We start from the raw sequence: 12345 nt of genomic DNA on the forward strand, positions 1-12345 counted from the left end.
CACCCTATTTGCGTTACGGCATAATAATTGGAACTGTTGACCTATGTTTGAAATTTAAATCTCGAAATGTCAATTTTATCACAGGAGCAGAGAGAAAATTAATTGTCCTATTCAGTAAGTTTATAAAATGTCTACAAGAGGCACCAAAAAAGTCGAAAATTAAATCACATTCAGAGAAAAAATATATTCGTTGGAGGAGGATGTTTCTTTCGTATTCCTCTTTTTGATTTTCAAAAATATATTCACTATAATGAAATACTTGTTTTATATCACAAAATGCGAGGAACAAGATTTTTTCGTATCACAAAAGTATCTTTTTTTTACTAAATGGATCTGTTCTAGGATACAATTATTGGTTGGATTACATACCGGAAGGATTCCGTGAAGGTGAACGATGCGAACGGTCTTTGTCAGCAGTTAGAAACCCGAAATTACATCTTACACGTAGTGAAATCCTAAAATTTAACGGTGCCTGGCTGGTGGTGAAATGTCGGTTGCATCGTTTACGATCGCAGAATCGTATTGTTGAAACAAACGACCGTTTCATTTATTTCAATATCATTTTGCATTGAAATGAAATTTCACAAGCCGTGAAATGTTGCAAAAATTTGTAGAGATTGAAATTTTTTTTTAAATTTGAATAAAATTTTCTTTGTATGACTTTATTCGACAGCCCGGCAGCAATATCATCTCTGTGGGATATAGTCCGCAGCTTTTAAACAGCTTGTTGATTTGTACAATGTCATAACACATTTCAGTTACAGCTTGCTAGACTTTAGGTCGGCAGTCGAGCCATTCGAGAGCTGAAAGTTTAAAAAATCGCCCATTTGGCAGCGGAATATGCAGGCGTGGGAGGCGCGCATTGGCACGGATTCGGTGATGAAACTTTAAACACCTTCCGTACACCAGCCGCGTTTCGACGACTAGCAAAAATCATCACCCCCTAACTGAGGTTCGCACTCAACTGAAATTTTAACGAGCTGACTTATCTTCCCCCCTAATGGGAGTTCTGGGCAACCATCATGAAATTTTAAACAGAGCGGTAGTTGCAATATCCGTTAATTAGACATTCAAATTTGTTTTTTTTTGTTGCTGTTCTACCAAACTGTGAAATTTTTTATTTCTTATGGTAGAAATTTTAGTAGAATGAGTATCGTTATAATATCGGTTCGAGTATCGTTCGAATATCAAAAAAAAAAAAAAAAAACGTGATACAAGTGACAGCACAGTCAGAAAGAATAGTAACGCATATTAGATTTTCTAGTTACAGGTACAAAAGTTATTCTTATTTCGTGTCAAGAACTACATTTTACGGTTACTGTAAGCAGTGAAATTATTTAAAAGGACCGAATAGTAAACAAAATTGGAAATGTACCTCAGTGCGAGTGAAGTGATACCGTTCACTTAATTAATACCTAACTTTGACAAATGCAGTAATTTTTTTCTCAGTACGGTACGCATAAGTTGATACTGTCATGATACATATGAGGCATTCCACCCTAAACCAACCTGCGTCTAAACCTCACCATCGGCGATTCTTTTTGTTCTGCTCTCAAAAATACGAAAACACAATTTTCGAAAGGATAGCTCGAATAGAAGGAATAAAATGCGACAATATTGCGACCTAGATGGAAGTGTGCGAGCTTTTGGTTTAGAAGTTACATGCGAAACAAGTAATTGTAAAGTGAGAATAAACGAATAAAATATAAATTTGTATTTTTTCAGTTCATATTACATCGATTTTTCCTACTTTTTAACTATGTTACGGAATAGACGGGGGTTGATTCGAGTAGCGGTTGTCGAACCGCTTCTATACCAACCCAAGATGTTGTTTGGGTATAAATTCGGGTCCGGCCTCGTCACTGGCCTCGATCCGGGGATGATGGAAGGAATGATAAATGCGATGAAGAAGGTTTACTTGAATTCGTAGACGATTTATTATAGTGGTGAAGAATGTAAATGTGCAAACGTGTTAACGAAGTGAATTTTGGAATAGATAGAATTGGATTTCAAATTAGAAGCCGAGTGGATGAACGTAGGAATACGAATTCTGTACTTGATGGAGGATGGAATAGAAGAGCGAATGCACGAAAGGTGTGGGAATTCAGAATAGTGGGGAATAGAATTAGCAGAGTAAGGGCGATGTGGCTGGATAGAACGAGGACGACAGGATGGAGACTAAGGTTACTATGTGGAAAGCGGAAGAATTAGCAAGTAGCGAAAAGATGGAGAAGACGTTTGCCGGAAGGCCGGACGTAACAATTACTTGATTCGCTTGTAGCTTCTAAATCAATAGCTTGCCCAATTCTACCTTGGTCTCATAATGTTCGTTTTTTAAGAAAGAATCCATGAAAAAAATTTGAAGTCAATCGATATGGGCTATTCATTCGAAAATTGGGTTACACTCTACACCATATGTATAAATAAAAGAAGAAGGTCGATGGTGAGGGTTGGACGTAGGTTGGTTTTGGGTAAAATGCCTCGTGTACTATTGCGAAACATTTGAATTTGCGGAATATGTTAGAAGCGTCTACACAGATGGGATACATTCCGCTTATTCGAAATACTCCAACTGGGTTCTCCGACTGACTCTGGCATCCGGTATACGTCTAATTATTGGACGATGTTGGCATGTCACAAGGTACGTTCTCGTGACAAGGGTCGTAAGATCTTTGTTCAATTCAAGAACGGTCAGTTTAATTTTTGGAGCAGCCCGCAAAACTGATAATAGCAATTTGTAAGCATGATTAACGCTCTAAAGAGAATGGTTGAAATTTGGGTATTTCGGGTGAGACAGAAAATTTTCTATCTTCTACAATCTTCAGTTCGTAACAGTAATGTTACAGTTTCATATTATCGTTATTGCGTAATTTCAAATCAATCGTTAAAAAAAAATTCATTAAATCGCAATGAAATTAATCAGCCATTGAGCAGAATCGGTTAAGGTATTCGTGAATGATTTATAAAAATTTGTAACTCTTGTGTTTAAAATTAACGTAAAAACGAATGAGCTGATTTAGATGAAATTTCGTCTATTTCAAGCTTGTCTTCAATTTCCTTAGAACTAATTGAAGTTTGAGAAAAATCAACTAAACGATCTCTGAGTTTCTTTCAAAACAAAAATCCGTATGCCAAAATATCTTGTATTCTCGCAAATAAAAAAATAACGGGATGTTCTAGGAATAAGAATTTTCCCTGCTCGTTTGGGATGAAATGATTGTACACACCTCTTTATTCACCTATTAAATTTTTCAACAACTAGTCTCGAAATAATCATTCTAAACAATTTTTTAACTTCTCGATGAAATTGACGATGGTTTTGTCAGTAATAAAGTGGATTTGAAATTTATTCATTCTTGTAAAACATTGCAAAATATTTTCTAATCGAAAGGCGGTAATTATCACTGGTGCTGGCAATATTGTTCTCCGCTGCTTCAGCGGGGTGACTGGGAAATATGTCGGATCAGTAAAAGTGGAGGGTGAGTAGTCGTGCGTAAATCGAGTGCTACAAAAGTCACGTTCTCGTGCTCGGTCAGACGCAGTAATAAGCAAGCGGCACTGGGATTAATGAAAAAAACAAACGACTAAAAAAAAAAAAGGAATGTGCGAAGAACGGTAAAGGATAAAAATTCACGAGGCTGCAAACTCTCGTATACTGCGAAAGGGACGCTCTATGTATAATATAATAAGCTGTTTTTCAGCCAGAAAATTGCGGAAGCACCTCTCGCCCGCGCCAGTTGTCTGATGGCGACGATTTATATGAGATCGTGAAAGCTGAGCTTTCAGTACCTTTTACTACGTGCGCATTTCCTACAGATTTGACGCACGAAATTTATTCATCGGTTCACATTGAAAGAACCATTACACGGTATATCCTTATTATTACAGGCACGAGTGATCTGGCGGAGCGTTATCATAAAATTTGAAATCCTGAAATTATCGTCTTGTTTTTCAACTTTCAAAGTTTTCAAACTTTTACTAGACGATGTGGTATATTTAGCTATACTTGAACAATTTTTTCGCGAAGGTAAAGTTACTGCATATACTTGTTACCGATATGATACATAATTCTAGAGAAATTGCAAATTCGAATATTTTTGGGTGAATTGAAAAATTAACGAAGGCTTCTTGCGACGAAATTTGCAGCTTGGATACATAATTCGTTGATTATGAAACAATAAAGTAATGCCAAGGTCTTGTATAGTTAAAACGGATGTAGTAAAATTATAAAAATGTATGGGAGGCAATTATGTCAAAAAACTATTGAATTGAAAACATGATAAAATAAAGAGTTGAAAAATGTTACTTGAGCTAAATTAGTTACATACATCCAACTGAAAAACTCCTTTTGAAAAAAATTTATTCTCTACCGTTGTTATATGATAAACTTAGCCTGTCATTCTGTTCATGATTGTAGTCGTTTATCTGCTTCATTTTCACGGGCATGATTGTTTCTCTGATATGACTCGTTGACTTGGTTTAATTTAAAATTCACTCATGTATGCTAATGTAAGTATTAGGTAATGTAATCGTTAGCTTTCTGTTACTTCTTTGAGTTTTTATTATTGTTGGATAAACCGTGTAGTAAATAAAGTATTACTACAGTTCTGAGTAGGGTCCCCTTCAAAGGGCTGAAACGTAAAAATGAGACCTGTTCTTGTATTAGACCTACGGCACCGAAAAAACACTCGCAAGAAAAAATTAAGATAAAAAATTGTTACGACTTATTGTGCGCAGCCCTGAAATATGACATTTCATCAACTAAACGCTCTTATATACAGGGTGGTGAGGCTGAATATTAGACATAGTAATATTTGAAAGGTAAATATCGATATTTAACTCCTTAGACACATTTATAAACGATGCACAGGCTGACTTCAGTCCGTTTGATTGCTCTCTTAAAATCTGATCGAGAGCTGGGCTCGATTCAGAGGAGAGCTCCCTTGTATACTCGAAGAATTCGAGCGAGAGCGTCCGCTGATAACGATCGATAACAGAATTTAGACGAATACTGAGAACCACAACGCGGCTCAGAGGGAGAGAGCGAAATATAGCGGTCTGTATGACAGAGAATAATATAAATTGAAAATACCACGGTGCTAGTAAGTATTGGAAGATGAGAAGAAATAGACGTATTCCGCAATAAACAGCAACGTTCCGACTGTTTTAAACAGACAATATAAGTAGTGTATTAATTTATGAATAGTATATAAACTGCTATTTATCAAAATCAGACAAATTATATATGGATTTTTTAGTGAAAAAATGATAGAATAACGTGATTTCTCTGACCTTGCTAATAAAACAAAGTATGTAAGATTGTAATTTAGTATTTCGAAATTTTTCCCGATTCACAAGGACTTTTTCTATTAGCCCTAAAGGGGGGGGGTTTGGTTTTGCACTTTCGAAAAATCGAATTTTTTTTTGTCTTATCTTATTGTTAAACATTTCAAGAATATATTCCCAAAATTTTAAGTCGATCTGAGCAAAACTCTTGAAGTTATCGTCTAGTTAGTCTCCTTGCCCTTTAACATTATATAATAGCTCTGACAGCAGGTATAGCTTATTCACTTCTATCGTTCTGGTCCATTATCCTGTTTCGAGAATATTTTATTTTGTAAAGACAGGTAAGTAAAGCCATAAAGACATATTTTATATTTGTATGTATATACTATACACTGTCCAATATTTTAAAACGAGAGACGAGCGTCAGTTTGTCGTTGTACGTTCGATCGGGCGCTTGTGATTTTTTCTCAAAACTACTTTTTCAAAGTCTGTGTTCACTGCCATTTAAAAACTACTTGACCCATTCATTTCAAACTTGGTACACATTTTCTACATATAAAATACCTCCCCCCAACGTTTAGTTAAAATTTTTTTTTCTACATCAAGGGGGTTTCCCACCCACAAAATGGCGGAATTTTTCGTGGAAAATATCAGTTTACACTTTAGATGGCCACAAAAAATTTTGAAATGAAAAAAAAAATAATCAAAGACCGTTGGGGGGAGGATTTGATGATACTTTGACTAAATTCTAATGGTTTTTGATGTTAGATAATTTCTGACTGAGATATAGTGATCACCGCAAATTGTGTTTTTTCTGAGACGTTCTGGGGCAAACTCTGTCACCGGCTTATTTTTCAATATTTCCGCATGTAAAAATTACAGAATATTGTTAAAAGTATCCTTAATAATGTACAAAAGGTTTGACTAAATTTGCTCAATCCATACTTTGAAAAAAAAAATTCACAAAAAAAGTGTTATTTTTACGCCGAAACTCTTACCCCCGCCCCTTAACTTAACCAGCTTCGTGAACTTTTTCAGCCTTAGTTTTTTCGTACTTTTATTTCTGAAAATTTCTGACCTGACGGTACATCCCATACATATTTAGGGAATCTATTGACGATTTAGTTATCAAGTCTAGTGATAGTGTAATTCATCATATTATCTTGCAGTATCGATGAAACTATAAAGCTATGTACTTCGCGGCTCGATGTGCTTGGACTCATTAACGTGTAATATAGTTTCATGTAAACTTCACTTGGTAAGAACCCTTCGAGTAGTCGAAAATTTGAGTAACGGAACTCAATTTTCCGTATCGATTGTTTAGAAATGCTCACTTAGTAGCCGACTTCGTTCAATGGCAGCTTAGGCGTACTTCGATGAACAAATTTATTCCGAGAAACCCCGTTAAAAAAGTTGTTCCTGTACCAACACGAAAAGTTTGTTTGGCAGCACAAAAATGAACTTTGCCTGCAGCGCTGGAAAGTTAAACCAGACACGGGCTTCCGAACACAGCGGCTATATGTATAAGTAAACGACGTACGAACCTTTCCCATGAGAGACGCCTCGGCAGTTCATCGCTTGGAATGAAACTTGGTCGTTGATTTAAAAGGCGCGCAAGTCGCGTCAACGGTTGAGTGCCGCTCACACTGGCGCTGCTCAATCTCCCGCTTCTTGATACGGATTCCTTGCTAGTATCTCTTGAACTCGTGCTAATATCGGAAACGCGACGCTCGACTGAAACAAAAATTTGTACTTACGTTACCACTTTTTTCTAGTCTTCACCCAGGTATTTAATAATCGACAAATCAGAGGAACGTAGGCAGAGTCTAGAATTAAGAATTGTAAGTAACATTTTACTGTGCCAGATGTATTTATTGAGGCACGCAATGGGACATGCTGCTGTGTGATGCGTATACTGGATATTTTGTGGTAACGTCTCATGGGCAATTTAACACGTAAGGCTAAATCCGCCTGCATTCATGCAATATAGGATACATTTTATTGGGATCCGTCAGCATTTCGGCAATTGAGAGTGCAGTTCACCGATTGGTAGTTGTCTCATTGCACGTAATTGACTGATTGCTTGCTGTTTTCTCCAATCGCAGACCGTGAGACAAATGCCGATCGGTAAAATATACCCCAAAGGAGTTAATAACTGTCATAATCTTCTGGTGTACATGCTCCTTGTATTCTTGTGCAACCGTTGATATGTCTTGTAATTTTTTGTAATCCCGTTGCATTCTTCGTCTTATTTTTGCAATCCTTGAAATCATTGTAATCGCATGAAAATTTCTGTCAATACTGTACATAACGTATTATCTTTGTAATCCTCGAAATCTCTGTAAGTTTTGCGATTATTTGTAATTTTTGTAATCCTTTGCGATCTCTTTTTATTCTGCACGTTATTTATGTGATCCTCGAAATCCTAGCAATCTTCGTAATTACGTTTAATTTTTTTTTTTGGTTTCTTTGTAATCGGTGACATTGTTTTGTAGCCTGTCTTACTCTTGCAATCTCTCGAAACATTTGTAATCTATGTAATTTTACTGCAATTTCATAAATTTATTTGTATTCCGTGTAGCTTAGTAACACAGTTCTGCAACCAAATCCTTCTTCAGAAAAAAATATTATAGATATGAAGGTTTTAGTGCGCTCAATCTGCTACATCTGCTGTCCATTTTTTGCTGTCGCGTATGTATAATATATTACATGATATGATTATTTCTTTTATTAAAAATATTATAAATATAGTTGCTGTCATTAGTGTTTGACTATAATTTGTTAAGAAAATTATCGTTTTATTGAAAAAAAAAAAAACATTACATGAAAAGTATGCGTGGTACATACTTTTTATTACTACATTTCGATTCGAGAGTATTAAATCTATTAGAATTACTTGTAATAATAAGAAGGAGAAAAAAACAGTTTATTTTGCAGACCAGCGTAATCACTTGAGATCTTTGTAAACATTTTGTACTATGTGTAATCTTGCTGTAATCTTTGATTTCGTTGCAATATCTATGATTGAATTGTAATCTTTGTTATTGTAATCAGTGTATGTCATTTTTACGTAGTGATCAACCCCCCAAAATCCTAACTTACGTAAATCCAGGCGGATTGGGAGCCCTTGTGTTATTTTCACGACGTAACCGGGTATAGATTTTATACTGCCATATACATCTAGATGGGTATTCGTTACGTCAACAATATCAATATTGCGTTTCATATGCAAGCGTAACATTATATGGTCCTTATGCTACATGTCAAGGGTGCCGATATAGAACCGAATTTGTTTCTAGATGTACACCTGTGTAGATTCCTCGCGAAAATTGCCAGAGTAGTATTGATTGGGGTTACAGGGTAAGAAAATGAAGACTAGGTAATAGAATAGATAACCCTTAGATTAAAATCGAATGTAAAACGGACAGATCACATGACTTTGCACGATTTCATGTTTCACATGAGAACAATAGCAAGTCGATGCCACATTGGATTTTTTTTATTTAATATACACTTGCCTTGAAAGTCTGTAAATTTGGTATCAAAATGTAAGAGGTCGCTCTTAAAGTAAAGTATTTTCTTCATACTACAACGAACAAGTATTTTGGAAGGTCGATAAAATTTGGCAAAAAGTTCTTTAAGATGTTGATTAAAAAATACTACTCTATCATCATCATTTGGTTTTCTGTGACGTACATTTTTCAAGGTAGGTTTACAAGTTTACTTGAATGTAATAGAATAGAACGAAGTCTTTTGCAACTGACGCTGAAAACTGGCAAAGTTTAAAAGAATTCCGTGGGGTCGACGAAAAAATAATGGACATAATTAACTGCTACGGGAAGAATTGACCTAATTTCACTGTCGAAAACCGGTCATGGTAAGGAGGCATTTGATCATGTACTATTCGTCATCTTTTAAGCTAACTTCCCCATTCCTTTTTCCTTTCTTATCTCTTGGGTACAATTTTTCTTTCAATCCAGACTAAGGTAATCAAAAACAACGCTAAGTGGATACGTAATGGATCGGCTTCACAGCTTTATTTTAGGGTAAATGATGATATACGATTTTCGATATTTTGGGGAAAAGGTGCATAAAACGGAATATTTAAAAAAATAAGGTTAGAATTGCTCATTGAATTTTTCACAAAACGCTCTTAGCTTCTGATCGATGCAGATTTCCTTACGTGAAATGGTACAGAAAATGAGGTTCACGTTTGTATGTTATATTACATTAAATAAAATTTTCATAAGCTTTGTTAACTTCAACCCTAATGAGCCTTGGTAAGATAATAGAAATGTCGTGAACTGGTCGTGGCTGAACCGCATATGTATTTTCACGAAGGCCAATTTCAAGGAGGTGATTGAGATGAGAATCAATATTTTTCCACTCGCAATCAGTTTACTACGAGATAGTTGCACATTGAGGAGGCTATGAAGATGTTTCTAAAACACAAGAAAAAAAACTATCCAAAGTGTAAGCCGAAGCTTCGATATTGACTTTTATTATAGATTATTCTAAAATAGTCGAAAATATACTAAATTTATATTTTTATTATATTACACAATGGTCTGTCTGGTTGAGAAGACTATTCTTCGCAACTGCACTCACAATAAGATACAGACAAACACATGTATTTTTGGAAACAATATATTTTTTTGTTAATAAATTTCAAATGCACAAAATGTAATAATTTTTCATACGTGCACGGAAAGACCAACTTTACTCCCTGCAGTAAGGAACCTTAATGAAATTTTACTTGCCTAGTGTGGAAACTCTTTTTTCCCTAGGGCGGAGTGACTGTCAATCAGAGGAGGCTGCGAGTTGATACAATCATGAATTCTAACTTCGATAAACTTAGTCCAGCCGAGTAAGCATTGACTCCTATTCTTTTCGAGAACAGGTTCGCCGATTTTTTCGTAGGTAGATTTGACCTCAACCGATGAGCCCTTGATTTTGCCGCCATATCAATTTAACAGCTGATTGTTTGTAGAAATGGTGAAAAAAAAATCGAATTTTTATTTTTAATTTTTTTTCTATCGACGAGAGGAAAAAATGTTTGATATAAAAGTAGTAGGTCTTAACCTCGTGTATATGAAAAAAAGTTTTTGATTCAAAAAATAATTCTTAGTTTAGCCGCAAAATGTAAAAAACCAGCCATTTTTTTTTTTTTCATTACAATCCAGTGTCCTTAATTATAAATTTAAACCTTCGAAACTCACATGTCGCGTGTGAAATTAGTGCTTCAAAAACCAGTCCAAAAATTATTCGATTATCTCGTACATTATGGCAACAAATAGCGATTTTCGAAAAAACTTTGGGTACCAATAGAATCCAACATAATGGGGTTACAGCGTCAAAAAAAATTTCTCGTAGTACTTACAGATATGGAGGTTACTAATGCGATTGAAAAACTTTTTTTTCCATCGACAAAGGTCGAAAAAAAAGGAAAGAAAATTTTTCTTACTTAACAAATATGAGTATTGCTGAAATTATTCACTTACGAAAAACATTTTTTAATATTGTTATTTCTGTTTGTGAGACGAAAAATTAAAAAAAAAATTCGATTTTTTTTTTCACCATTTTTACAAACAATCAGCTGTTGAATTGATATGGCGGCAAAATCAAGGGCTCATTGGTTGAGGTCAAATCTACCTACGAAAAAATCGGCGAACCTGTTCTCGAAAAGAATAGGAGTCAGTCGATTACATGCCTTACTCGCCTGTACTAAATTGCCGCACACCGACATGATCGACGAGATCTTTCACTACGTAAGACGCAAGGTCGGCAGCCGTGATTGTACAGAAAAAATTTCGTGTGCACCACTGGCAGAAGGTTCAGATCTCTCGGCAGAGTTTACTGCCCTCATCAACTGCTTTACCTCGATGCATCGCGGGCGTAGGAAGATACACTTCGAAAGCGCAATCAGGTCGGACAGCAAGCTCCGCGCTCATGAGCGAAAATCTACTTTCCTCCCTTGGTGCACAATACAATTTTTGTAACACCTACACGAGGAGTTCGCTTTCGTGCGCTGAGGCGAACTGTCAAGTAATGTTGATTACGATACAGTTTTCTTTAGGTAATGTTCACTACCTAACAGATATGTCGGAAAAAAATCTTTATAAATTGCATCTACGAATTGGTTTTGTCAAAAAAAGCAACAAAATTTCTCTGAGAATACTCAATCTTTCTGTAGGCATGATTTTCCCGAGGGGTCCGTTACTGTGTAAAAATGACGTACTCCAATTACAATTACAGATGAATTACAAAAATTACAGGAATTACAAAGAGATTGGAAAGATTACAGTGATGTTACACAAATTACAAAATGATTACGAATATAACACAGAATACAAAAATTGCACGGATAACACGATGGTTGCTAAGATTACAACAAGTTGACATGCATACAATTAAATTTGTATAATATGCAGAGTTCAAAGGGGTTACAAAAGATTACAAGGGTGAAAAAAAAAATTACAAGCATTATAAAGGTGAGATCCTGAAATCGAGATGATTACAATGATTAACATTATTATTAAGGTTATAAGTAATTCCAGAATTGTACAGACATCATGAAGAATAGAGGGGTCATTAAGGATAAAAAAAGATTACAATGGCCTACCAAAGGTTCCCGTTAACAGTGTTACATTCAAGACGCTGCCGCGCAGTACCAATGATAAAAATCGGACCAAATAAATTGTGAGTATTTTTTGTAATATTACACTTAGCTATCTAAAATCGTAGTCTGTATCTTTACTAACTCATGCTTCGATGATCTTAAATATTTGAATAACGTATCGTGGTCCAAATATTTTTAATTTTGTTTTTCTAAAATACGTGGTCGGTGGTTATTAACCCCTTGAGCGTCAGTGACACACATGTGGGCAGAAAAAAGTCGTGCCACTTTTGTGTCATGACACATGTGGGAATTTGAAAAAAATACTGTTTATCCTGCATCGATTTTACTGTAGTTTGGTAAATCAACGTTTTCGACGTCGCTGAATCCGAATCTGGAATCGGATTTCTAAAATTCAAGCTGGCGGATCCAATATCGCGGAC

At 35.5% G+C, this 12345-nt stretch overlaps 1 protein-coding gene across 6 annotated transcripts in view; it reads right to left on the reverse strand.

Annotated features, from left to right (window-relative positions):
• Positions 1-12345, reverse strand: part of wake (wide awake) — a 292797-nt gene that overhangs the window by 126037 nt on the left and 154415 nt on the right. For all 6 annotated transcript variants that reach the window (XM_069134081.1, XM_069134080.1, XM_069134079.1 and 3 more), the window contains one exon: positions 6831-7020. In XM_069134081.1, the coding sequence (XP_068990182.1) occupies positions 6831-7020 (190 nt within the window). The remainder of the gene's footprint in view (positions 1-6830; positions 7021-12345) is intronic.

The sequence above is a fragment of the Neodiprion pinetum genome, chromosome 3 (genome assembly GCF_021155775.2).
Source record: "Neodiprion pinetum isolate iyNeoPine1 chromosome 3, iyNeoPine1.2, whole genome shotgun sequence".
NCBI lineage: Eukaryota > Metazoa > Arthropoda > Insecta > Hymenoptera > Diprionidae > Neodiprion > Neodiprion pinetum.